Below are 27,092 nucleotides of genomic sequence, written 5' to 3'. Positions count from 1 at the left end.
ATATATTAAAGGGATGGAAGTTAGAATCCCACCCGTTGAACCTAAAAAAAACAAAACATCGATTTCTTCTAAATTTGAGGAAAGAAAATTCTTTTGAGCAAATGCTCGAAGCGATGTCGTACTGCTCTGTGATTCCGCATGAAAGAAGCCAATAAATTAAGAAAGCTAGGATTTTTTTTTTCTTTTCTAATTTCGACTGTATTCTTATTGATGGATGGGTCATTTAAAATTTTTTAAAAAAAAATATATATATATATATAGATGAAATTTGAAGGAATAATTTGTATAACAGAAAAAATATATATATATAATGGACGGTTTGGATTGAAGAATGTGCAATAGATCAAATTGCTATGGCTGATATGTTTAAGAAACATATATACCAAATTGTTGTGTTTTTCTTTTTAATATCATTGAGTGCGGGTTAGCTTACACGCACCTCGACCAGGACCAATTGCTTAATCATAGGAAAACACACAATAATTAATTTAAGATCGTGACTCTTTTGACTCGTCGATTTTGGCTAGATCTGGATCCCATTTTGGACCGGATACTCATTTGAGTTTGTTGGACTCTAATACCATATTAATATTCATCATATTTCATATGAAAACCACTCAAAGAAGTAATACATGTCTATTATAAATCTTCTTTTAAACGAGCAATCCTTAACAAATTTGAACTCATTTTTTCTCCATTCACCATAATCTATTCCTACCAATGAGTCATAAAAAATGCTAGGGAGGAGGATTACAAAAAATTAAAGCATTCTGTTTGTTTTCGAATTGTCTATTAAGTGATAATTGAGATTATTTTCCAATTAAATTATAAGGAGAATCCAACTTATTACACCCCAACAAGAAACTTCGGTTACAAAAGGATGTATGCAGTGAAATGATCTAGTCCTCCGTACGCTTAATCAAATAATAACCTTGTTATATTAACGTATTTTAAACGGAAAAACCAAGTTGATTTTAAAAACGTAGCTCATATAGATTAATAAGTTAATTTGATTAAAAAGATCGCGGATTTGAGTGGAAAATAAGAGTTTTTTTGTCAGGACCAAATAGGAACCAACGACAAAATGAACATAACTCAGCCATAATTGACACATACCTCCAACCAAGAGATTGTTCCTCTCAGCACGTTGTAATATATATGTATATATATATTGAGTTAATAAAAATAAAAATTTATCATGATAGCAATTTGATTCCCTAGCCGTAGAGCTAGAAGGCCCCTTTACAACTAGGGAGAAAGCTATGGGTTGTGTTCCTAATGCACATAAAAACACAACAATGGCTGCAAATTTGCAGCTTTGCGCCACCAACCATTTTTTCTCTCCTCTGAAAAGGTAGCCATTGCTGACACTCTAAACAAGGGGGCTGGCTAGCCTTGCCCAATTATCCTCGACAAATTAAAAGATTAAAAAAAAAAAATACTGGCCTAATAGAATAGTAATACCAAACCAAGTTGGCTGGTGAGCACAAAGTTTTAAGCATTAACTTCGGCCTCACTCGGCCGTCTGATCTGATCCAATGCCTTGTCTAACAAACACCAGCTACAAAAGTACTCTTTTTGTGTTAGCCTTTAAAGTTGGATTTTCAATTTTTTCTGTAGGATTGAGACAGCTCCATACTATTAATTAAAGATTCACCCGCAGATACTCCAATAAATTATTTCAACTAAACAAAAAATCTAGACAGTAAAACACATTAATATCATCCAATTTAAAGTTTTGGGCAAAAAATTCTGAAATTTCATAACTTAATCTTTCAATTTTATCTAATAAATCCTTAAATATCTAAAGATTAAAAAAATAGGAGTTAATGAGCTTATTATACATTTTTTGAAGTTTAAAAACATATTAAACACTATCGTAAAAATTCGTGGAACTATTAGATACGATTCTTAAATTTTGGGGATAAATTTAACTTACAATTTAATCAAAATTTTAATTTTATAATATGTTTCATCAAAATATTTCATCAAAATGTCTAGAAAAATATATATTAAATATATTAAGAAAATCAATAAATATCCATAAATAATAAATATAGTATTTTTGAAGATAAGAACGTGTGATCGTAAAAAAGACAGCATCTCTTTTAATAGAGAGTATATTGATTTAAGTAGTTATTGAAGTTTATGGTTAAATTTAATAAAGTTAAAATTTTAATACTAAAATTGATTACTATAAGGTAAAAAAATGAAAGTATCTGCAAAACAGGGTTTGTCAAAATGAGGCGAACTATACAGAGTTGATGAGTAGGGCAGAGCGAAAGCCGATTCACCGAAATGACGTTTTCGCCCAATCTGGATATCGTCCTCCGCTCGAATCCGCCATGGGAGCTCAGCAAAACTTGGCCGACTTGAATCTGAGAGGATACATGAAGGAGTTGGAGTAAGTGAATCTGATCGTTTCACTGATATTCAATGGCTTCCCTCCGTTCACCAAGCAATCGTCGTAAAACATCCTCTTGAAAATTCTAGGGTTTACGATTTTTGCAGAGGCAAACCAGCCGCAATGGAGACGAATTTCGGAGGGAGCGCATTCTGAGAGACAAGTATTTGCAATTTGAACTATGTACTGCGGAATTCCCGCTGTCGAATCCTTGCTCTGCGAGATGCTTATATCTCTGTTACTGCATCTTCCTGAAGAACAACAAAGAAATTCGATTCAAAATCTTGACAACAGCCAGAAAAGAAGATCACACTGATCGAAATTGAGGAATTACCGTGCATCAAAAGCTTCCTACGGCTACTTTGCTCTAAACTTGCGCTTGTAATCTGATTCTGATCGGCGAGAAATTTCGGCTTCGTGTGGCTTGGAGAAGAGGCTGAAATTGAAAAATATTTATGCGTTTGCGAGTGAATATTGAAATTACAAGATGTAATGAAGAGAAAGGTTAAGAAGAAGAAGAAGAAGAAGAAGAAGAAGAAGAAGAATCGATGGGCAGAGCAATTCATGGCAGTTCTAATTTTCTGGTTTGTTTTTGTTGGTGGGAGCATGAGGCTTGTTGAAATGAAGAACAGAGAGCAATAATGAAGTAAAAGTTAATGAAAATGGAAGGCTACGGGGAGATTTATAGGGCTTGGGACTGCTATTCACTGCTACCATACAATAATCCTTTTGATAGCTTTTTTGCATGGCCACAGTCGGAGCACAATAAGAGACCTTTTTTTTTTCATTTACTTTCTCAAATGATGCCAAAATAATGGATTTCTTTTCGTTTAGTCAAGTTTCACCCTTGGACTTATCAAATAATTATATGAAATTTGTAACTTATTTAAGTCTCGAGCATGTTTGCCAAGAAGCAGAACAATAAAGCTCGATCGGAATGTCGAGGTCTAAAATATTGATGAAAATATCTATAAGATGTCGATGTTGACAAATATTTCTATAAAAGTTAAAAAATAAAAATGAAAATGGTAAAAAAAAATATGTAAATTAATAAATAAAAATTTTCTATTTCTAAATAAGTTAAAAATAATCACTATTAATATTATGTATTTATTAGTGACTTATTTCTCATATTTTGTTGATTTGATTTTTTTTTTTGAATACGATGTAAATGTCGATTTATCTTTGATATCGATTTAATACCAGGATTGTACCCCACAGAGCATGATGCTCATTTTTGTCCTAACTACCGATCAAAATTTTACAATCTTTTGATATTTTTGAAAAAGAAAAACATATATTTTTTCATTCTTTATTTTTTTTATTTGTCAAAATTTTAATGGTGATGAAAAGATTCTTGTGTTGACTAGTAAATAAGTTTTTTTTTTTTTTTTTTTTTGAGAAAACCACTTTTTATCTCACAATCACCAGAAGAGTCTAGAGATTTACTATAAATAGACCAGGAATCTTATTAACCTTAACAACCTCACTTGTGAGTGCAAGATTTCAAAAGGAAACATCTGGAAAAATATACTAAAAATTATATTTTCTCCCAACAGTAAAAGAAGGAAAAGAAGAAAAGCCAATAAGCAAGACTTCGAAGCTTGAAAACCACCAAAAAGGAGCTTATTCTATAAAATTTACTCGTTCCATGTATTTTGCGAGTGTATTATTGTGCCGAAAGAAAGAGAGAAAAAAAAAAGGACAAATTATGGCATAAAAAAGTCCGTTAATAGGCAAAATAATTTCATAGTTACTTAAAACAAATTGATAATTCAAACGATATTACTTTCATGTCCTGCGCGGGCAGGATGGTTGAGAAAAATGCCCCCAATCAATGTAAAATTAAAATCGCAATTTTTTTATTATTTGTTTTGGACAAATAATTAATTCCACTGCTTGTTAAAAGGTGGGAATTAATAGACCTTTAATTTGTTCTGAATGAGGGAACCAAAACAGCAACGGAACCTGGAAGTGGAAGTGCTTTTAACCAAAGCGAAAATGCAGCTGTTCTGTTACATCATATTGTATTCCCTCGTGATCCCAAGAAGCTGTCCAAACTAATGGTCAAAAGGAAGTACTTTCTCTTCATTCCCAATTCCAAACTCCAATTTCATTCCCTCTCTCTCTATTTTCTTAGATTCTGTATACAAGTTCACAGTCTAGTATCTATCTAGACACCCGTTAAATTCAAAATGACATTTTTTTACAGTTAGAACCCGAAAGGCATCTTCCTAATCGTGTACCGTAGGCCGTAGGGACAAGTAAATGTAGTCTTCTCCCCATCTTCTGAGGCAATCATTATCTGGTTATAACCTGAGTAGCCATCAAGAAAGCACGAGGATTCTTTGCCAGCGAGTCTAAAACTTTACTTGTCGTCCCTAAGGGATAGCTCGGATGACTTGGGACTTCAGGGATTATCCTTGAAGTCTTGAAGGGCAAAAAGACCAAAGGGTTGCCGACTTCTGGGTAATAAAAAAAAAAAAAAGCTTCCTCGTCACTTTGTCACCCTGTAACCATTTCTAATTCGTATCAACTAATTACTTTCATTGGCCACCGCTATGATTCCTCCCTTATTTGGCACGCATTACACTGGCTCAATCGAGCTCCAAAATAGTGCCATGTCAACATGATATAAGAACGATGTGGAGTCCACCACATTAAAAAATTATTTTCAAAAGTAAAATCATAGGGTGAACAAATAGAGTAGGTACTCTCGACTCGTAGTACCAAAATTTTCCGGTGAGAGTCGGAGTAACACAGAGAGAGATTAATATTTAGCATGTCGGAGGAAGGACAACTGTGTTTATGACTCCTGGTGAGCTGCAAACACATTGACATCGCAGATGCAGCTTCTTCATTGTTGGACGGAATCTCTACTCAAATATGGTAATGTACTTCTAAACCCCTCAGTCTAATTTCCTGTTTCTTCTCTTTTCATCCCTTTCTCTCTCTCTCTCTCTCTGTGTCTCTACCTTCAACTATTACTTATACTTTTGTTCATTAATGCCATGTCCCACCATAGCATTTTTTTCCCTTTACTTCACATGATTTTAAATATCATTCTCACTTTGCCCTCCCCCCCCCCCCCCCCCCCCCCAAAAGAAAAAAAACTTGTGTTGTGCATGAAGGAGAAAGAGAGAAATATAAGCGTGGCTTTCAAGAGAGTTCAAAAATGCCCTAAACGACACACCGTGTTGCCTTTAATTTCCATGTTTCAGGAATGCATTTTTGTCTTTGCCCACTCTCAGTTATTATTTGGTTATTGTGAACTTTGCTTCCACAAGAAAGAGAAATATCAAACAACCCATTATCAGAGAGATTACTTTTCAGAGCCAAGCATATGGTTGAATTTATGTGTTGCAGAAACTTGAGATCACTGTAGCTGGCAGCTGCAGCTAACTATCCAAATCAAAGTGGATCAAAATGTTGGGTTATTCTATTTTGATTGCTGAAGAGATTGGATGTTGATTTATTAGTGTGAGAGAGATTTACCTCTTGGATTAACATGATAGTTTGTATTAGTATAATCCGTCGCTGCTTCAACTGACCTTCCATGGCAGAATATTGATCTATTGAGTCCCTCCCTTGAGATTTCTTGAGCTCGTTGTTGGAGTGGTCCTTTGGCCAAAAAACGACTCAGATAACTGAAGTATCAAAACAGAAGGGTTTGAAAGGAATCATAAATTTAAAGGTTGTTTCCGTCGTTTTTGTTTCTTATTTCTCATTTCCTATTCTTATTTTTTGTTTCTCACTTTCTTACACGTATCCCTTGAGATTTATCATTTGGCAACTGTTTCTTGATGATAAAATAATACTATTATCTAAAAGCTTAAGCTCATAGGTTAGGGGTTTAAACGTAATCACCAATGAACCTAAAAGCTTAAGCTCATAGGTTAGGGTAAGAAACAATTACCAAAAAACTATATTTTAAAAAAATTAGAAACAAGAAATATGAAACATGAACGTTATTGTTGGATTCGGAGCAGAGCAAATGATACAAAAAAAAAAAAAAGATATTTATTGATTATCTGCCATGTGCAGGGGAATATTTATATAATTCCCAAAGAGATATTTTTTCACGTATTGTGGAACTATCTAATCAATATATACAAAAATCAAGCAATAACTAACTGACAAACGGGCCCTTAAGGATCAGCTTTTAACTTTTGCTGAGCTTAACAGAGAAGGGTCATAACATTTGACAGTTCCCACCAAAGCTAAGGCTTCCCCAAGTGCAGCCAGGAGATAGTCAGGATAGTTTTCAATATTGGCATCTCCATTCTGTTTCTGCATTGAACTCAAAACCCTTCCAACAATCTGAACAACATATTTTACATTAATTATAGAGAAGACTTTCGAACTTGTAAATTCAAACTTCGTGATAATATGTATGCAACGTCAATGAACTAACTTACTTTCCGGGCATAGCCCCCATAAGCGATGCCACCAATCAAAGCATGCATTGAGCTGGACGATTTTGCCGATAACTCTTCATTCATCAAAGTCGCTAAATGTGGAAATGGAAATATTTGATCAAGATTGAAAAACAGGCATGGTGAAACTGTAAATTGGTGAAGTATCAAACTTACTTGGAGTTGATGTAGATTGAAAAAGGTTTTCTTTCTTCAAGCCATCAACAGTGTGCAAATTGGTGCCACCAGCCAGTTGAAGGAAGCCTGAAGAGGAAACAAGAAGCTTGTTGGTGAATTGACATGAATACAAGCCTCATGGGACGAGAACTGTACACAAACCGGGAGGACGATCATTGGAAAGAGCTAACTGAGCAGAAAAGGCAATGGTTTCCCTTGTGGCACCTTGTCCGATATCTCCACTCATCGGGCGCCCATCTAACTTCATTCAATGGTCAAGTGACACGACGTTTGTGAAAACAAATATAGGTTTTAGAACTAAGATAGATTAATATAAATGGAAGTAATTCATTTGGGTTCATGAAGTTTGAGGCAGACCTGCCATAAGTTCGAACAATGGAGCCGCGATTCCATGATCGAGTACATAGTCTTCATTGTAGATACTGTTAAATCCCCAATATTAGGTAGGCTTACCTGAACCCAAGTAGTAGAACTTCTGCACATTCAGCGAGTGGAAGAGGACAAAATTGTCCAAATTATAAAGAGAGAGAAGGCACATAATCAACACTTACTGCAACTAGCCTTAGATATTTGGATGCGTCCCCTAATCTATCCCAATGTTCTTGAAAAGGAGTGGTTTGCCTAAAAGAAATAGGTCAATATAGTATTCTCAAAAGTGTCACATTGAATATTAAAAGTTCAAATTCTGATTTATATATACATACCTCCCATTGGTATGAATCTCCAAAGCATCAACATCGCATCGTTTTATAAGTTCAGCAGTAGTAGCTGCATCTCTTACGTATGTTACTAGCTCTGCACCAATTCGAACAAGTTAACAACATCAGCAGCAGTGCAGCACGAAGAATACACGAACTTCATTTGGTTAGAAAAAAATAGGAATGTGACAAACTAAGGTGACATGAACTTGACATACTTATTTTATCATATGGGCAGACTGGAAAGCATCGGCCACAACCATAACAGCGCTCGCTGATTACTCCACCCTGCAAGGCAGGGGGCAGAGATTCACAGGGCTGATAAGTTCATTGATAAACCAGTTTGAAAAACCTAAGAGAAAAGAGACAAGAAAAACAACCTTCAATACTCCAGATAGACTGGCCACCTGCGGAAGCTGTGGCATTGTTTCTTCCTGAAGTGATATTGCATTAGCAGGGCAAACATTTTCACAAGGTCTTGAACAGTCACCTGGACAGTTCTCTGGATCAAACTCTGCAAGATAATAACTAGTTTAAATTACAAGTTCCGATCACAAACTTTAAAAAGTGTCCAATGGGTCCCTAAGCTTTCGATGTTGTGTCTAAGCCAAACTTTTAAAGTATTTAATAAGTCCCTAAATTTCCAATCTTAGGGTTGGTCATAGTTTCCCCGGCTTTAAAAAGTGCCTGCTAGACACATAATTGAAGGTAAACACCTGTTAGATCAACAAGCCATTTTAAAAACCTTTTCCCCTAACATTATTTTAGCAATCTAGGGTCAGATATAAACTGAAGCCAAAAAGTGAAAGTCTTCCAAAGAAGAGGAAATTACCAGCTTTACGGAAATGAAGATCTTGATCATCATTGACACTGATCATCACCCAAGGCCTACGAACGGCTGCAACACCTCTTGCCGCTTGAATTCCCTCATTCACCGCACTGATGATCGATGCATCAGCGGCACAGTCAATACAATCAACTGCAAGTCCTCAGTAAAATCAGAGGAAAACAGACACAGCAAACTTTTTGGAGACAGACATTTTAGCATCAGTACCTCCAGCAAGAGTGTAAACCAGAGAGAGATTTCTGATATCAACCACATCCTAAAAAGAAAACAAACATTTACTTTGATGTGAAGAAGACGAATTGGGGAGGCGGGGTTTGAGGGTATTTTGTTAATTTTAACCTCGAAACTTGCTCCACAAATAAGCTTGACCCAATGGCCATTTCGGAGGGATTCAAGAGGAGAAGATTGAACTGAAGCAATCCCAATTCGTTTTACGATGTTCTTGACATTGTCGAGGTTCTTATGTTTGGGAGCAGCTGAGAAGTAAAAATAACGAAGAGAGAACAGAAATTAGGGAATGTGAAAAGAAGAAAAATGGGAAGTAACATTTCATAATAGATGTTTGGGCGCTGGAAGCGGACCTTGACGTTGAAAGTGAAGAGCGGCATGGCAGGACAAGCTCACAGCCATCTGGATTTTTTTTTTTTTTTTCCTTTTTCCGTTCTGTTGGAGAAAGAAGGAGAATGAAATGTTATCTCGTTATATTCTTAGCTATAAGCTTCGTATGTATACCATAAATTTAGAAAGAAAAAAAATTAAGAGTCTTTTAAAATTTATGTTATTATTATTATTATTTTATTAGTAATGATAGGGGATGAACTGATATGTCAATTACATATATACTCGTTTTGACTATACTATTATTATTATGGATATATTTGATTCTTTTTAAAATGTTTATTTAAAAAATCGAGGGACAAAAATTAAACAAAGTTAAAACATTATTATTAGTTTAGTACGAATAGTGGGAGTCGAGGAATTCGAATTAATAATTTTTTAATTCGAGATAAGTGTCAATTACCGTGATTTAATTTCATGTTGTTATTAAACTTGATTAGTTAAAGGGTTGAAGTATAAAAATCGAATGTATATTAAAAAATTATCTCAAATTTCTTATTATTACTTTCTTTATTTTTGGGACAATGTAAATTTATACTCTTTAGTCCATAATAATAGAACTCTATAGCAAATTTAGAGGCCGATAAAAAAAAAGGTTAGAAATTGGTTATCCACCCGGACAAAGTTTTAAACTAATCGAGTTTTAAAAATAAATTACAAAAATAATGTTAGTTTAAAAAAAACTACAAAATAAATGTAATTTAAATAAATAAATTCAAAGGTAAGTTATATTTTCAAAACTATTGACAAAAATAGGTTAGGTTAAAATAAAAGTCAAAACTCGCGTACAATATTTGCGATTTCCGTACAAACATGGCAGGTGATTAGTTGGAAGTTGCGTACATTATACGCGACTTTCACCTTTTTATTTTTATTTTTTTGGAAGTCGCGTACATTGTACTGTACGCGACTTCCACATTTTTATTTTTTGTTTTGTTTTATTTCATTTATATATTGTTATTTTATTAATATTACGAAATTTAATTAAGGTGTGATTAAATTTTTTATTTTTTATTTTTTTATTTTTAAATTTGATTAAAATGTCATTTAAAGTTTAAAAGTTTAAACTTATATTAAAACCAATTCGATGATTAAAACATCATTTAGCTTATTGTATTTCATCTTCGTATGTTCTATAAAATAACATTTAAATTTAATATAAACTAAATCGATAAAAAATTATTAAATTAATAAAACCATAAAAGTAAAGGTATAAATTACATGAAACTCACACGTTTTGTCATTTGCATCGTGAAATACATGGCTTTAAAACAAAAACCAAAATTTGGGATATGTATAATTAGGGTTTTGTTTGTTTTACAATTATTTTGTTTTAAATCATTACATTATAGGAATATGTCCATCATGTGGTAGGTAATTAAGAACTACTTTTCAAATATCGAGAAAATTAAGATGATAGTATTTTTCTTAAATTATGGTCTTTTAAAATAAAATTAAGAAAAACAAAGGGATATTGGTGGGAAGTTGCAGGGCTATAATTTTTAAATTCAAAAGATAAAATAAAAATAAAAAATAAAAAAAATAAAAAAAAAATAAAAGAGGAAGTGGGGAAGGGCTGCCCCTCCCAAATTTAACCAAAAAAAACAAAGGAAATAAAAAATAATTAAAAAAAATAAATGGCCCGTTAGCAAAGACGTGGCTCCATTTGCGCCACGTCAGGTAGAAGTCGCAGCCAATTGGCTGCGACTTTAGTGAAATCGCGGTCAATGACCACGATTTCGACATAAATCGCAGCCATCGCCTGCGATTTTGGGCAAATCGCAGCCTATCTCTTGCGATTTATCTAGCCTAATTTTGTAATTACTTTGAAACCTACCTTAGATTTGTCATTTGTTTTTAAAAAATAATTATTTAAAAAAAAATCCTATCCACCCGCACATCATTGAATAAAAAAATCTATAAAATTTCAAATGATTTTCCCAAAAAAAAAAAACAGCATTCTACATAGTTGGTTTTCTTCATAGTCTATTTTTTCCACAGGTGATAGTCTTAATTAGATTTTATATGTCATGAAAAAAGATTATCTACAGTTTAATTTAATTATTATTTTCTTAATTTAACCGAAAATAAGTGTTCAACCATCGATAATTTATTTATTACTCCAATTAAACCAACGTAAGTATAGCAATAAATGACATATACTCACTTTTTTTAAGTTGGTGCTAAAAAATAAATTTTTTATGTAATTTAATGGTTAACGTAGTATCTCTAACTAAAAAAAGTAGTAGTAAGTTTGAATCCATACCAAAAGAGAAAATAAAAAATAGTTTTATACATTACATTCCAAATATCCAAACATTTTATATACTCAAATATTTTTAATTTTGAGACATTACCTTCAAAATAATGCTCCCCAATGAATCTGAACTGCATCCTCACGTTTTAAACATGTAAGAGAGGAGTTTCTTCCATGCTTAACCTTAATGTTGCTTGTTATTAAAAAAAAAAAACTTAATGTTGCTTAAAAAAAAAAAAGAAGGGGCCTAAATAATAATAAAATAATACTATTATAGTTTAATTTTGGACAAATATTATTTATATTTATAAAGAAAAAAAAGGACAAATATTCGAAGCGGAAGGAGGAACGAAAAAAAAGAAAGAAAAAAAGAAAAAGGAAGTAAGAAGAGGGAAAATCATCGAGCATAAAAGACACAGGCGAGAGAGTACTGATTCCTTTCAATTTTCTCTGCATTCTGAACTTCCTCCGATAATTTTGATCGCCTCTCCGGTGAACGCGATGGCATTTTGGTGGACTCTGATTGTTCTAGGATTTGCTTACGCGATCTGTAGGTTTCTGTTGATGCTCATCCCTCCGAATGTGCCTTCAATCGATGTTGATGCATCTGACGGTGACAAATTCATCTCTCTCTCCTTCTCTTTCTGCATTCCAATGCTTTTGAATACACAAGCACACGAGTGTGTTTTATGCCTCCGTTTTGATTTTCTGGCCTATCATTTACTCCGACTACTATTCCTCCAGTTATGGACGACGGGAATCAGACGCAGGAGAATAGCTTCATCTACGTGAGTATTTACAGAGATTTTACAATTGATTTTAGTTATACTTTATAGTTTTGGTGATACATTGCTGCTTCTTCATGTCCGGCGTTTATTTTTGTAATAAGTCGGCATTCTCTAACTTCGATATAAACTAAACTGTTCACTACCGAGCAATATGAATATCAGTAAGTTCTTGAAACTTCTATTCTGGAACTACTGTCTCACGCTTTGATTCTTTAAACTACACTGTTTAGTTTTTCTAATAAGTCCGCATTCTCTCACTTTGATTAAAATTACACTGTTTACTACCGAGCAATATGAATTCTAGTAAGTTATTGAAATTTCTATTCCGGATCTATTGTTCAGGCTTTGATTCCTCAAATTACTCTGTTTTTTTTATTTTTTTTATTTTATTTTTTTGGTAATAAGTCCGCATTCTCTCACTTCAATTAACTACACTGTTTAGTACTCAGCTATATGTGAATTTGAGTAAGTTCTTGAAATTAATATTCTGGAACTATCGTCCTGGGTTCTGGTTCTTTAAACTACACCTGTTTTGTTTTTGTAATAAGTCGGCACTTTATTTAAACTTCACTGTCTAGTACCAAGCTATATGAACACGAGTAAGTTTATGAAATATCTATTTCGGAACTACAGTGCTTTCAGAGATTCTACAATTGATTTAGCAATAATAGTTTTGATGAACATTGCTGCTTCATCTCCGGCATTAAGTTTTTGTTATAAGTTGGGATTCTATTACTTTGGTATAAACTGCACTGTTTAGCACTGAGCTATTTGAATATGAGTAAGCTGTTGAAACTTCTATTTGGGAACTACATCTCAGGCTTTGGTTTTATTCTAGAACTATACTCTATGAGAGGATAACCTTGGACTTTGTTTGAGCGAATTACTAGCTTACCAATAGGACTTTGAAAATCATAAATCCTTTTAAGTTCTACTTTAAAAAATTTGATGGTTCAGGCTAACCTTATTTATTATTAGCTAATACAAATCATTCGTTCTCCCATATCAAAGCTTGCAGAAGGCAAGGATTTTTGTTTCAAATTGTCAAAGGTCAAACTATCTCATTCCGTAATGTTGGTTGGTGATTACTGAACAGATTCCTCCTAGAGTAAAGACACAACAGCAAGACAAGAGAGTCCAATGTTATGAGCCTGCGACCATGAAATACCTGGGCTATTTCCCTGCACTATCACGAGATGAGGTTGGTACCTATTGCTGGCTGGCTGGCAATAGCATTAAAAATTGAAGCATTTGTCTTGTATTATTTCTATTGAATTTGGTATGGACGATTGATTTTTCATATCATTTCACCACAGTTAACTTTATTTGTCTTCCTGTCCATACCAAGTCCTTATGTGCTGTAGTGCAGTACCTATGCCCCGGCATAAACATTTTTATCGATCTTTTGATAATTGATTGTAGTTGAAGGATTAATTTAACTCCCTACTCTGGAAGAACACTACCTCAATTTCCTTTCGTTCATCCATAGTTGTCTTCTCCGTACAAAATAAGTATTTCTCATATTGGCATTAGTCAATTGAAGGATTTATTGCTCAACGAGATTATGAGAGGTAGAGATGGAAACTGAAGTGGTTGACTAAACTTATTGTATTAATTTATATGCTTAGGTCAAGGAGCGTGTTGCTTCAGCCAGGACAGCACAGAAAGAATGGGCCCAAAGTAGCTTCAAGCAAAGACGTTTGCTTTTGCGGATACTTTTGAAGTATATAGTTGAACATCAAGAGCTTATTTGCGAGTAAGATGCAATTACTTTATTATACTATAGACTTTTTTTTTAAAATTTTTTTTTCATTGTTAAAATGAGATAACAAGCCATGTGGATATTTTCTATTCTAATTATTTATTGATTGGGTTAGGATCTCCTCCCGTGAAACTGGAAAGACAATAGTAGATGCTAATATGGGAGAAGTAATGGCCACATGTGAAAAGATTACTTGGCTTCTTTCAGAGGGTGAGAAATGGCTGAAGCCTGAGATGCGGTATCTCTCTTTCCTCCTACCCTTTTGGTACTATGATATTGATTATCTCAATTTATTATTCTTCATTTTTTTTCCTCTTTAAAATTTGGTGCTGCTGCCAATAACATTCCTTACTCACGAAGACATATTACATCACAATTTCTAAACCTTTTCTTCCCAGTAATTAATTATTTCTTTCTTTTCTTGGACCACCATAGTGGCTCATACATCTAGTCGTTTCTCTGTTGCTCTTGAATACTAATAACCTAGCATCTTTAAGGCATTCCCTCTGGACATGCAACTTGTTACTTTGGAAATGCTATTGACCCTACTTATGTTGGATTTGTTTTATATTTTGATTAAGATATAAAGAGCTTAACTTTCTGGTTGATTAAATTCATTATGCATTAGATATATTGACCTATTTCAATTTGCAGATCATGTGGAAGGGCAACGATACACAAGAAAGCCCGAGTGGAATTTCATCCCCTTGGAGTTATTGGTGCAATAGTCCCGTGGAACTATCCATTCCATAACATTTTCAATCCAGTGCTTGCAGCAGTCTTTGCAGGAAACGGCATTGTAGTTAAGGTATTAAAGTTGAAAGGTTTCCTTTTAGCTATCTTGATATAAGTTTTTTTCTTGCTATGCTCCGTCAGCAACTACTTGCTGCAAATTTCATATGCACTACTGTCCCACTCAACCTATTATTACATGTGCCCTAGCTGCTCTTTAGATGTATGCATCATTAGTATGCATATTCTTAAAAAAGAAATTTCAACATTGAAGAGCTTTCTTTGTGGAGGGAAAAAAAGCTTTAAATAAGGGATTTGTAAAGGTGCAGTTTCATTGATTTTTGTCACCCTCTTCTTTGATGAAACAATTTTGTTTTGCACTGGATTTGTTTTAACGTCATTCAATTTATTGAAATATTAGGTTTCAGAACATGCAAGTTGGTCTGGATGCTTCTACGTTAGGATTATCCAAGCTGCACTTGCTGCCGTTGGAGCTCCTGAGAGTTTGGTCGATGTGATAACTGGGTACACATTTTAATTTTCCATTTCTAACCATATACACTAGGTTGTTCATTTGCCAGCTCTAATATGATCTTTTATCAGGTTTGCTGAAACAGGTGAGGCCTTAGTATCTTCTGTAGACAAAATGATATTCGTTGGATCTACTGGTGTTGGTAGGATGGTATGAACTATTTTTGGTCTGGAATATTATATTCTTATACTCCTATATTTGTTTGGTTCTTGTCATTTATTGATAGAATTATTGGGTCTTCCAAATATATCATGAAAGCAATCAATGCCCTGAGGCCACATGTCATAATAGGGAACGAGTTTGGAGGTTAAGCAGAATAAAAATCCACTGGATTAAAAGTTTTGGGGACGATAGCTAAATTTTCTATTATTTTGTTATTATGACTATTTTACAATCAAGTTTCAAATGAAGAAGATGACTGATTATATTGTTTACTAAGAATGAGTATTAAATTTGAATTTTTGTGAGGCTTAAAAGTAAATAAAGAGAAATGTAAAGAAAAAACTGCTGGTACCCATCAAACATGGTCAACCGAAGAATGTGTCAAGTCCATACGGATTCTTTCTCCATTCTCTTCCTAGTTTAGTAAACAATGAAAAGGTGGATAATAAAGAATGACTTCCTTTATTTATTAGTAAACATAGACTAATTCATTTGCTCAATTTCCAGCATTTAATGCTCGGAAGTCCATTTGTTGCTTCCCCTTCAATATTAGTTGATACACATTTCACAGTTTGGCTTTTATGATCTTTTTAAATAGAAAAGACAGGGAAAAAATCACTTGTTTTCTAGCACCCACCGCTATATTATGTGTTACATATTGGCACGACTCCTTGCAGATAATGAAAACTGCTGCCGAGACACTTATTCCAGTTACTCTTGAGTTGGGTGGAAAGGATGCATTTATTGTGTGCGAGGATGTAGATTTGGATCACGTATGAATATTCTTCAATCTTTCTTTAATACGAGTAGCTAGCTCTATTAGATCAGAGTGATTTCATTTCATTGAGAACTGATGGGAGTTTCTTCACTTAATATAGGTTGTAAACGTTGCTCTCAGGGCTTCTATTACATCAAGTGGACATAATTGTACTGGAGCAGAGAGATTTTATGTCCACAAGACCATTTATTCTTCGTTTGTGGATAAAATATCAGAACGTGTGAAGGCTATTACAGTTGTAAGTATGAGTTCCCATTATATGCATTTAAATTCTGTGCATCCTTCTGCTGGGATTTAGGTATTATGTGGTATTTCATTTTTCAATTTTCTATTATATTTGGCATATACGGGACATTCTGAAAGTAAGGTGATGTCTTGCAATATGGACATTAGGCGTGGTTAATGAAACTGAATAGATAATGTAAGTGTCCTGTGAAATATAAATTTCCAAGGTTCTTAACTACTCATCTTTTGTAATTAGTTCCTCATGGAGTAGTTTCTTTTAACTTCTTAGGGTGTGGGAGGTGTTTTTGTTCAAACCGTACTTTTTATATATTTAACGGAAAGTTCTCAATTCACTGTTGAAAAAGAAAATATGAATTTCAATACACGTGTAAATCAAAACAAGTGTAAAGAAAGAAAAGAATGTTGCACAAGAGATGGCTCTTTGATGCTGCTAAGAAGATTTACAAGAGAGGAATCTGCTGGGACTGTTGTATCATATTCTTATTGACAATAAGAGTCAGGTTTAAGTCATTAATACGAGCCGTTTGAGATGAAAAAGATGAAAAAGCTTAGTGAACTAAGGATCATAAGTATTAAGATGAGAATTAAATTATTATGGTTTTAGGGAAGTCTATATAGACGAGGAAACCCACTTTGATATGAGTTAGAATTCGAAGCCAAATGGTTTCAGGAATTGGGTCCTAGAACTATCAGCTTCCCATAAAAATTGTACACAAGCAACAAAAGAATTAAAACCTTGAGAGATGTATTTTTGTTAGGATCCCGATTACAAGAAAGTAACAAGATAATTATATTGTAATATCATTGAGATGTTACAATATTAATATCCTTTCAAAAGGGCTATCTTTTTCCTAAGAACTATGCTAAATTCTCCTTAAGCTATTCTCCAAGATCCCCTCCTTCTCCCCCTACTACCTCTATTTAATATTTATATCTAACTTATCCCTAACTAATTACCATAATACCTCTCACTAATATACTAATAATATTCTCAAACTATCCCTAGTAGGACTCTCAGATTACTCCGTCCTTTAGAGACACATTGTTCTCAAGGGATAGATACAAACGCTGAATAAAAAATTTATACTAAGATCAAACCTAAAACATAATCTTCAGTAGCACAATAACTACTAATAATATTCTCAAACTATCCCTAGTAGGACTCTCACATTACTCCGTCCTTTAGAGACACATTGTTCTCAAGGGATAGATACAAACGCTGAATAAAAAATTTATACTAAGATCAAACCTAAAACATAATCTTCAGCAGCACAATAACAAGGAGCCACCGCCTGAAATCCAAGCAAAATAAATCAGCCTGGATGGTACAAAATATGGTTTTGTTGTTCCCAAGTCAGAATAAATCAAGTAAATAACAAAATCTGGTTCGTACTCACCGGAATAATGTTGTTGGGTTGCATGATCTTCGAATTTCGTTGGACTATAAATCGTTCTCCTTTCCATCGTATTCAAACATTCCTTCGATGTATTCGTTCTCTCTTCTCTTTACGCCACTTCTCCGTTGAGGAACCATCATGAAACGCCAAACCCATCGGAATGTTCCTCGAATTCCTGCTCGGCCATTTGATTTCTTCTTCGTTCTTCCTTTCGTACTTCCAGTTTCGTGGTTGATGCATTCGTTTTCTCCTCCTTCATTCCTTTGCCAGTCGTGCTTTCCATTGCCACCTACTCCCATCCAGCCACTTCTTTGTCCTTCGCTTCTTCACCCATTGGCCCGCTGTACTTTTGACGTTCCTTCCTTGCCAATTGGCTTCTCCTACTCTTAAACTTTTGAAACTTATTTTTGTTACTTTGCTTCGGTGTGTCCAATATACTCGGGGTTTGTTGTTGCAACCTCCTCACCTTGGTTGATGACTGTTCTTCTTGTATGTTCTCAAGGGATTTGGAGACTCTTTCAGACCTTGGTTGATTTTCCATCGCACTCCAGTCGACATTCTTGGGACGATCTTCGCCTTATAGCCACCCTTCGCAGTTTGCCCTACTTTTGATAACCCAGCCTAATTGTGATGTCCACTGCTCTACGCACCAATTTCATGTTTCTTCTATTCTTCGTAGCCCTTCTTCTATTGTCTATTGCATTTGTTCCATAAGATCACTCTCTTTGGCCAAACATCTCATACCTCGAGCAATAACTCCAACACACGACCCATGGCCAGAATCGTTGCTCTGATACCAATTTGTTGTTAGTATCCTGATTACAAGAAAGTAACAAGATAACTATATTGCAATATCAAAGAGACGTTGCGTTGCAATACAAATAGCCTTTCGAGAGAACCATCATGGGATGGCTCAAGTGGTCAATGAGGGCCAATGTAAATAGCAAAGGACTTAAAAGAGAATGAGTTCAAACCATGGTGGCCACCTACCTAGGATTTAATATCCTACGAGTTTCCTTGTCAACCAAATGTAGTAGGATTAGACGGTTGGCCCGTGAATAGTTGAGGTGCGCGTAGGCTGGCCCGGACACATGGATATCAAAAAAAAAAAAAAACCTTTCGAGAGGACTATCTCTCTCCCAAGATAACTATCTTAAATTCTCACACCTTAAACTATTCTCCAAGATCCCCACCTTCTCCTCCCTACTACCTCTATTTATATCCTACTTACACTTATTTAATTACCATAATATCTCTGACTAATATACTAATAATATTCCCAAACTATCCCTAATAGGACTCTCCCAATTTATAGGACAACAATTGGAGCTCATCAACTTAGGAATCTCAAGTACCATTTGCTACATCAACTTAGGAATCTCAAGTACCATTCGCTTTTAGCAAAAGAAACTGAAAAAGAAGAAAAATCATTGGAAAATTTCAACCACTGAATTCCCGAAAGCCCTTTACTTTGATGGTGATAATTTGCAATTTAAGGGTTCATAAATTCTTATAAATTTCCTACAAATTGGCTCCTTTGGCCACTTATATTTTAGAACTTTAACATATGCATCATCATAAGCCTGTGGTTCCCATATTCCATCTATTCTGAGTGCGGACCTGGTTTCGACTAATTTCCTGATGGAAAAAATAATTTAGGTAAAAAATATCGATTCTTGTACAAAAGTGTATTTTATGATTAAAAGGTGAGACTTTCTTCTTGAAAATATTTTTTCAGGGCCCACCGCTAGCTGGGAAATATGATATGGGAGCCATCTGTACGCAAGAGCAGTCTGAGAAACTTCAAAGCCTTGTAAATGACGCCTTAGATGGGGGGGCAAAAATTGTTGCTCGTGGAACTTTTGGACATTTACCTGAAGGTGCTGTAGATCAATATTTCCCGCCTACTGTTATTGTGGATGTCAACCATACTATGAAGTTGATGCAAGAGGAGGTAGCAATATTTGACATGCTCTTTTCGGGAAATTGATTTTTGGGAAGTTCCTTTTTGTTATGTGCAATTTTTATCTAGCAATTGGAGTCCTTTTTAGAATTAAAGTCTCGGTTGATAAACATTTAGTTTTTTGTTTTTATTTTTTAAGATTAAGCTTATAAACACTACTTCCACCTACATATTTATTTGCTTTATTATCTACTTTTAAAAACGTTTTCAACGTCAAAGCCAAAATTTGAAAGCTTAGAAAAGTAATTTTTAAAAACTTGTGTTTGTTTAACAATTTAGTTAAGAATCAAATGTATTTGTAAAAATGGTGAAAAACATGAAAGCTTTAAAAAGTGGTTTTCAAAAACTTGTGTTTATTTTGAAATTTAGCTAAGAATTTAATGTATTTATAAGCATTGGGAAGAACATATAAAAGAACTTAAAAACGAAGTCGTAATCAAACCGGGCATAAGCTTTCTGTTTCCCTTTCCAATCAATGTAGTTGGTCTCAAGTAAAATCATTGTGGAATTTAACTGACCGTCTTATCTTTTGTAGCTGATTTGGTCTCTAGTCAAATAATCTAGTGAATCTTCTGGATGTAAAATTGACATAAAACTCTCGTTGCTTAACTTTCAAAATTATGCATTTGTGCTAATTTAGTGGCAGTGGCATACAGGCATTTGGACCAATCATGCCCATAATGAAATTCAGCACAGACGATGAGGTTGTGAAGCTTGCAAATGACTCTAGATTTGGGCTTGGCTGTGCTGTGTTTTCTGGCAATCAGCAGCGTGCCAAGAATATTGCTTTGCAGATACGTTCTGGAAGTGTTGCAATTAATGACTTTGCCACAAATTATTTGTGTCAGGTAAAATTCATTCTGGGATATATTACCTAACCTAATCATCTTTACGCTATATATTTAATTTTTCATTTTGTAAGTTTCTGTGTTAATCTTGTTTAGCATGAAGCTGTAAGGTATCTTCCTTTCAAGTTTTGAAATTTCAGCGAGAACAAACTGCTCTAAGGCATACAAAGGTCCAACCGTTTAAGAGGGTCGGGTGCTCTCCTTCCAAGGCTAATCCTTACAAAAGATAAAACATACCTTATCAAGCTAAACCCAAAAGCATAAATAGTACCCATACAAAAGTCCCACCGATTGATCCTACTTAGGAGGAACCTTTGCCCTTCCTAGTATAAGTATTTACTATAAGGGGGCCTCATGAAGCATGAATGCTTTAGTCTTGGTCATATGTTGGTACAGTTATCAAACACACATGTTAGACACACTGTGACACATGCATTTGTTAGACATTTATTGTACATTTGTTGGACACTTAACTGTTAATATGTTTTACCTATTTATAAATTGGTTTGAGAAATTAATTGACGTAGAAAAAATATAGGGCAAAAAACATCAAATTTTGAGAGAATATATTTTCATTTTTTAAGCATACAAGTATGTGGACATAATTGGTATTAATTTTTCTGTAGAAAATTACACTAGAATTTTAGTTCTTATATTCAAAAAGCAACTTTCAATCTCTTCTTAGGTTTTTGAGGTAGGTCTATACAATGGCTTTGCGAGTTAGTGTCACTAGTAAGTGTAAAAAGCCTAGCATCCTCTTTCAATCCCTCTTGTGGAAAAAGCCCAGCATTCTCCCTTATCTTTCTGAAATATTTTGATGGATTTTTACTTTTTCATGGTTCGTACCCCTTTTAGATGTAAGGACTCTTTGATTTTCAGTCATTACCATTTGGTGGCGTGAAAGAGAGTGGATTCGGTCGATTTGCAGGCGTTGAAGGACTACGAGCTTGTTGTCTCGTCAAAGCAGTCGTTGAGGATAGATGGTGGCCCTACATTCAGACCAAGTATCCTAAGCCTCTTACGGTGAGCTATTACAAGAATTTTTTTATTTTCAGTACTAATTTAGTTTAATCTATAAACATCTTATTGGCCCTTAAATTTCGAGCTTTGTGTTTAATGGATTCCTAATTTATTGACATTTTTTAAAATTCACGAACCTATTAGACTCAAATTGGTCCTTGAATTTAGAAAAATGTTTGATTGGTCCTTGAATTTTGGTACTTTTAGTGATAAGGTAATATTGAAATGGGTTTGTTTTGGTTTGTGGTATAGTATCCTGTTGCAGACAACGCTTTCGAGTTTCAGATGTCAATGGTTGAAGCAACGTACGGGCTTAACATATGGGATCGATTAAGAGCATTGGTGAATGTTCTAAAGATCCTGTCGGACCAAAACACTCCACCTAAAGATGACTCTCCCACTGCCGGTGCAACTAAGAGAGCTGATTGAGGTGAGGGGCCATTACCATTCCCACTTGCGCTACAACGTATTTCAGGTACTTTCAGATTTTTTTTCTTTCAAAAATATGTTTAGTGAAAATAGCATGGATAACAAATTACTTTAATGTTTCCTCATCTGTTTTCTAGAGTGCTTTTTAGAGCTAAAGCACTTGAGTTAAAAGCAATATTCAAATACTTTCTCAAAAAAAAAAAAAAAAACAGTACCAACTCTTTTTTTTTTCTTTCTATTTTTATGGCAACGTAATGGTAAAACTTAGTTATAAACATGAAATAAAAATATCAAAATATAAAAACAAAACTAAATTTTAAAATAAGGTCTAAGATCTAAACTTATGAAAATGAATTATATTCTATTTTACTGCTTTGTAAAAGAAACAGTTGTAAGTTGTGTAATATTAGTAAGTGTGCATCTACTCCGTCAAGACGGTGGATAAAAGGATAAAAGTGGAACAAAAAAGGTTATTAAATGGAGCAAGCTTTGAGTTTGAAACCCTTGTTTAGTAACCAAATTTTGTGAGTTCGTCAATTTTCAATTTTGGGTGTGGCTCAGTTTTGACATGTGGAATTGAAATTCTTTTCAGGCAAGTAAATGTACTACTTACGGTCACAGGCGACATTCAGGAGTATGGTTGGCCAGTCGTAAAGTTGTAAACTCGAGACTCCGAACTGTTGGACTGCCACTACATCAATCAAAAAATTATAAGCATTCTATTACAGCCCTATTAAACTCAATATTCACTATTTTAGAGTAAGTCTTAGTTTAAATCATTGACCAGGTAAAATATATTACCATTCATAACTGTGTCACAACCCTAGTAAAATCATCATTTTTAAGATAAAATTAAATGTGAAATTCAATGACAGTTGACAACTACTACTCCAAAGTACGAGGAAAAAGAAAATGGCTCCCAAGGGGATTGTTGTCATAAAAAATGGGTATTATAATAGTTGTAATGTAATATAGGTTAAAAATATATATATATATATATATTACATAAAAGGATTATGGAACAAAAAAAAATCTTAAAAAATTAGAGTCATGCCCCTATTTTCAAAAATTACGAAAATACCCTTCTAAAAAAGCTGTTTTTTTATGTCACTTTTGGCTTGTTTGCCTTCTCATTCAGTCAACATTCAGACAAGAGAAAGTCAAATGATTATGGAACACAAAAAAAAAAAAAAAAATCTTAAAGAATTACTGTCATACCCCTATTTTAAAATTACCAAAATACTCTTTTAAAAAGTTATTTTTTAGCGAAACTTTTCGCTCCGTTTACTTTCTCATTCAGTCAACATTCATTCGAGAGAAAATCAAATGATTCTGAAACTTAAAAAAATTTCTTAAAAAATAACCGTCAGGCCCCCTTTTTCAAAAATTACAAAAATAACCTTCTAAAAGTTGTTTTTTTGCACAACATTTCACTCCGTCTACATTCTCATTTAGCCAACATCCATACAAGAGAAAATCAAATGGTTCTAGAATAAAAAAGAAATCTTAAAAAATTATCTTCATGCCACTATTTTCAAAAATACCCTTTTAAAAAGTCGTTTTTTCACCACTTTTCGCATGTGTTTACCTTCTCATTCAGCCAACATCCATAGAAGAGAAAATCAAATGATTCTCGAAAAAAAAAAAAACTTCAAAAATTACGATTATGCCACTTGTTTCAAAATTACCAAAACACCCATCAAACAAGTCGTTTTTTGCCCACTTTTCGCGTCAGTTTACCTTCTCATTCAACCAACATCCATACAAGAGAAAATCAAATGATTCTAGAACTAAAAGAAAAAACTTGAAAAATTATCGCCATTACCCTATTCTCAAAATTACCAAAACACCCTTCTAAAAGTCGTTTTTTGCGCTACTTCTCGCATCAGTTTACCTATTCATCGGCAAACATACATACGAGACAAAATTAAATGATTCTGGAACGGAAAAAAATCTTAAAAAATTACAGTCATGCCCTTATTTTCAAAATTACCAAAATACTTTTATAAAAATTAGTTTTTTCCCCACTTTTCGCATTTGTTACCTTCTCATTCCGCCAACATTCCTATCAGAGAAAATCAAATGAGTCTGGAACAAAAAAAAATTCTTAAAAATTTGCCATCATGCACCTATTGTCATAATTACCAAAATACCCTTCTATAAAGTCATTTTTGGCACCACTTTTCACATTCGTTACCTTCTCATTCAACTAACATCCATACAAGAGAAAATCAAATGTTTCTAGAAAAAAAAAATCTTAAAAAATTATTGTCATGCCACTTGTTTCAAAATTACCAAAATACTCATAAGAAAAGTCGTTTTAATTATCTTTTTAATCTTTATGTTTTTTTTATTTCTTTCCTTGTTATAACAGGTCTACCATTCTACTATTTGAATATATCAAAATATTTTTACTCAATTGAATTTAACAGAAAATCATCTCTAAGAAGATAACACAAATTGCTTAAGTTGGAGATAATAAAGTTATGATAATGTATATCCAATTTGTGGATGACACTTTGCTTTGACAATGAGATTTAAAAGAATTGCATTTTAGTGTTAAAATTATTTTGGAAGAATCCCTTAGTTCCTCAAAGAATTTTAGAGTTGGTGCACTAATGTCAAATTTATTGAGTGTGCTTAGACTCCTCCCCTCCTACTCTCCCTGTATTTTCTCCCCCAAGAAAAAATTACAAATTTAGTCTCTTTATACGCTCTTTCATATTCTAGAAGGTTGTACTTGAAAAATAAAATGATAACCATGGATTCTAATATACGAGATCTTGTAGCACTTATCAATGAGGTCCTATCGATTAGTATTACGCAGAAGAAATCAATTATAAAAACTAATATAATTAGATCTTCTCTTTATAGACAAACTTAGGATTTGCGATCCCAAGTAAGATCGTTTCAAGATCATGGGATCCTTTTCTATATCACATAGGATGAGCTATGGCACAAAATGAATATTTATCTTATAAAATTATGTAACAAATTGGGTTCTTATTTATACAAATGGTACTTCAAACTTGGAACTAACATGAAGAAATTAACAACATTTCTTTATCTTTTGAATTGTAGTTTGGGCACAATTTAAACTTAAACAATCTCCTAGGCACCCAAAATTTTTTTTTTTTATCTTATTCTATTTTCTACTCAGACCATAAATTTTGATAGCTAAATAAACATAGAAAATCCCTATAAAGAAAAAAAAACTGTCAAAAGTAACAATAATTAACTTAATCTCAATTTATAGGGAGTCAATTCAAACATTTAGCATTGTAGAAATGAAACTCAAAGCATGCTAAATCGTGTTGGGATCGAGTCGGAGATAATTTGAATGTATTTTATAGATTTTACATTATTTAAAAATATTTACTTAAGGTAACACCATGCCACCAAGCTTGTGACGGCGCATAACCGCAGAGACGCCACGTGTAGAGGAAAACCTGCAAGCGAACCACACGCGTACAATTTATCCCACGCTTAGGCTTAGCCATTTGGATTTGGGAATTGGAATTGGAATTGGAATTTGGGGCAGACGGAAGAAGAAAGAAAGGAAAGTAAAAATGGCGGACCCGAAGACCCGACCGCAACTCGGCGGAGTAATGGCCGCCACCGACGCATGGCTCAGAAAGCACCGGCTCATCTACATCGAAGCCACTCGCCATCCTTTCGTCCTAACCATTCGCGACGGCACCATCGATTTCTCCGCCTTCTCTTCTTGGGTGGTAATTAATTAATTAAGCAACAAGAACGCACAACGATTCTCGATTCAGATTAGGCCCCAAACAGAACTTCCAAAACGATCGGATTTTCAGAGCGATTAGAATTCGAGTTCAATCTTTTGCAGGAACAGGAATGCGAATTTCTGCGATCCTTCGCGGCGTTCGTCGGGAGTGTGTTGGTGAAGGCATGGAAAGAATCGGACGACAGAGCGGACGAGGAGGTGATACTTGGAAGTTTGGCTTCTCTGAACGACGAAATCGGGTGGTTCAAGAAGGAAGCCCTAAAACGGGGGATGAATTTGAGTGAGATTGTTCCTCAAAAGGCAACCGCCGGCTACTCCAGGTACCGATCGAGATCTGCATCGCCATAATCACAGGCAAGATTTTGCTTCAAATTTTTTTCATGGATATTGATCGATATTCAGGTTTCTGGAGAGTCTGATGCGGCCGGAAGTGGAATATACGGTGGCGATTACGGCTCTTTGGGCGATGGAAGCCGTGTACCACGAGAGCTTTGCGTACTGCCTGGGAGATGGATCAAAAACGCCGCCGGAATTGAGAGAAGCGTGCGAGAGGTGGGGGAATGAAGGATTTGGAAAGTACTGCAATACCTTGAAGAACATTGCGGATCGGCGGATGGAGATGGCCGCCGGAGAAGTGGCGAAGAAAGCAGAAGTGGCGTTGTTGCGAGTTCTTGAATATGAGGTTGGGTTCTGGAATATGAACCGCAGGGATCCAGTTCCGCTCCCACAATGCACCGTTCCGGTGGCCGGAGCCACCTCTGCGGGCTGAACAAAAGAAAATTTTAGGGTTTTTAAAATTTTGTATGAGACGTTTATATCAAAAGTGGCTGTAGTTTAGTGGTGAGAATTCCACGTTGTGGCCGTGGAGACCTGGGCTCGAATCCCAGCAGCCACATTTTTGTGCTTCAGATCTTATTTATTCATATAACGATTGCAGCAGTTTGCACTAAGCAAAGAAAGCAAAACAAAAATTCACTGCAAAAGACGTGAAATTTTGCCCATGATTATTTTATTGTAATGATAATATGCATGCTTAGATATTTGGATTAGGCTCAATTACAAAAATACTTTTAAATTTAAAAAATATCTCCATCTTTTCAAAAGTAGACCTTCCAAAGATGTAGTTAACGAGTCTGGATTTCTATGGTCTATTCAATTTTTGTCCCATTTCACTACGTCGAAATGTTTGTGAAAAGTTAATAATACCAATGAAATGTTTGTAAAACGTTACTATTTCAGTGAAAAGT

General features: G+C 34.4%; 4 protein-coding genes and 1 non-coding gene across 8 annotated transcripts; 3 read left to right on the top strand and 2 right to left on the bottom strand.

Moving 5' to 3' along the window:
- Positions 1–2,157: 2,157 nt before the first annotated feature.
- Positions 2,158–3,213, bottom strand: LOC111009898 (uncharacterized). The gene is made up of 2 exons (XM_022283130.2): positions 2,739–3,213; positions 2,158–2,655 (listed from the first exon to the last, which is right to left on the bottom strand). The coding sequence occupies exons 1-2, from the start codon at positions 3,010–3,012 to the stop codon at positions 2,354–2,356; spliced, it is 576 nt and encodes a 191-aa protein (XP_022138822.2). The 5' UTR covers positions 3,013–3,213; the 3' UTR covers positions 2,158–2,353.
- Positions 3,214–6,316: 3,103 nt separating this feature from the next.
- LOC111009602 (uncharacterized) lies at positions 6,317–9,257 on the bottom strand. The gene is made up of 13 exons (XM_022282737.2): positions 9,144–9,257; positions 8,902–9,038; positions 8,770–8,818; positions 8,548–8,694; positions 8,096–8,229; positions 7,934–8,003; positions 7,722–7,812; positions 7,569–7,638; positions 7,375–7,470; positions 7,159–7,258; positions 6,997–7,083; positions 6,823–6,914; positions 6,317–6,724 (listed from the first exon to the last, which is right to left on the bottom strand). The coding sequence occupies exons 1-13, from the start codon at positions 9,190–9,192 to the stop codon at positions 6,560–6,562; spliced, it is 1,287 nt and encodes a 428-aa protein (XP_022138429.1). The 5' UTR covers positions 9,193–9,257; the 3' UTR covers positions 6,317–6,559.
- Positions 9,258–11,775: 2,518 nt separating this feature from the next.
- ALDH22A1 (aldehyde dehydrogenase 22A1) lies at positions 11,776–22,821 on the top strand. Of its 4 annotated transcripts, none has more exons than XR_015792290.1 (15): positions 11,776–12,050; positions 12,182–12,225; positions 13,322–13,426; positions 13,854–13,981; positions 14,103–14,225; positions 14,642–14,795; positions 15,141–15,244; positions 15,323–15,401; positions 16,091–16,186; positions 16,292–16,429; positions 19,573–19,788; positions 20,454–20,645; positions 21,574–21,668; positions 21,918–22,095; positions 22,687–22,821. XR_015792290.1 is itself a non-coding variant. In XM_088126675.1 (15 exons), exons 1-14 carry the CDS (start codon positions 11,939–11,941, stop codon positions 22,092–22,094), a joined length of 1,812 nt encoding a protein of 603 aa, XP_087982801.1. In that variant the 5' UTR covers positions 11,776–11,938; the 3' UTR covers position 22,095; positions 22,687–22,821. The 4 variants fall into 4 exon arrangements, 3 of the variants coding, with proteins under 3 accessions (XP_087982801.1, XP_087982800.1, XP_022138726.1); XM_088126675.1 differs by having other exon boundaries at positions 21,525–21,668; XM_088126674.1 differs by having other exon boundaries at positions 21,525–21,668; positions 21,918–22,140.
- Positions 22,822–25,610: 2,789 nt separating this feature from the next.
- On the top strand, positions 25,611–26,830 carry LOC111009554 (heme oxygenase-like, multi-helical). Its single transcript, XM_022282669.2, has 3 exons — positions 25,611–25,825; positions 25,948–26,165; positions 26,248–26,830. The coding sequence occupies exons 1-3, from the start codon at positions 25,664–25,666 to the stop codon at positions 26,612–26,614; spliced, it is 747 nt and encodes a 248-aa protein (XP_022138361.1). The 5' UTR covers positions 25,611–25,663; the 3' UTR covers positions 26,615–26,830.
- Positions 26,669–26,740, top strand: TRNAH-GUG (transfer RNA histidin (anticodon GUG)). Its single transcript has one exon. It is a non-coding gene; the product is annotated as a tRNA-His (tRNA).
- Positions 26,831–27,092: the final 262 nt, after the last annotated feature.

Source organism: Momordica charantia, assembly GCF_013281855.1.
Source record: "Momordica charantia cultivar OHB3-1 chromosome 7 unlocalized genomic scaffold, Mcharantia_2.0 BLBB01000007.1, whole genome shotgun sequence".
NCBI lineage: Eukaryota > Viridiplantae > Streptophyta > Magnoliopsida > Cucurbitales > Cucurbitaceae > Momordica > Momordica charantia.
Note: the sequence above shows the minus strand (reverse complement) of the source record. Positions and strands in the feature narration are given on the sequence as shown.

What these genes read in the sequence shown, in the direction of transcription:
- LOC111009898 (XM_022283130.2), bottom strand. Translation starts at nt 3,012, where the DNA reads ATGCTCCCACCAACAAAAACAAACCAGAAAATTAGAACTGCCATGAAT. An exon ending in TAGGAAGCTTTTGATGCACG is followed by an intron (nt 2,656 to 2,738) that starts GTAATTCCTCAA and finishes GTTGTTCTTCAG; the next exon opens with GAAGATGCAGTAACAGAGAT.
- LOC111009602 (XM_022282737.2), bottom strand. Translation starts at nt 9,192, where the DNA reads ATGGCTGTGAGCTTGTCCTGCCATGCCGCTCTTCACTTTCAACGTCAA. An exon ending in TTTGTGGAGCAAGTTTCGAG is followed by an intron (nt 8,819 to 8,901) that starts GTTAAAATTAAC and finishes TTTTCTTTTTAG; the next exon opens with GATGTGGTTGATATCAGAAA. An exon ending in GTCTATCTGGAGTATTGAAG is followed by an intron (nt 8,004 to 8,095) that starts GTTGTTTTTCTT and finishes CCTGCCTTGCAG; the next exon opens with GGTGGAGTAATCAGCGAGCG.
- ALDH22A1 (XM_088126675.1), top strand. Translation starts at nt 11,939, where the DNA reads ATGGCATTTTGGTGGACTCTGATTGTTCTAGGATTTGCTTACGCGATC. An exon ending in AGGAGAATAGCTTCATCTAC is followed by an intron (nt 12,226 to 13,321) that starts GTGAGTATTTAC and finishes ATTACTGAACAG; the next exon opens with ATTCCTCCTAGAGTAAAGAC. An exon ending in CATCAAGAGCTTATTTGCGA is followed by an intron (nt 13,982 to 14,102) that starts GTAAGATGCAAT and finishes TGATTGGGTTAG; the next exon opens with GATCTCCTCCCGTGAAACTG.
- LOC111009554 (XM_022282669.2), top strand. Translation starts at nt 25,664, where the DNA reads ATGGCGGACCCGAAGACCCGACCGCAACTCGGCGGAGTAATGGCCGCC. An exon ending in CCGCCTTCTCTTCTTGGGTG is followed by an intron (nt 25,826 to 25,947) that starts GTAATTAATTAA and finishes AATCTTTTGCAG; the next exon opens with GAACAGGAATGCGAATTTCT. An exon ending in GCAACCGCCGGCTACTCCAG is followed by an intron (nt 26,166 to 26,247) that starts GTACCGATCGAG and finishes ATCGATATTCAG; the next exon opens with GTTTCTGGAGAGTCTGATGC.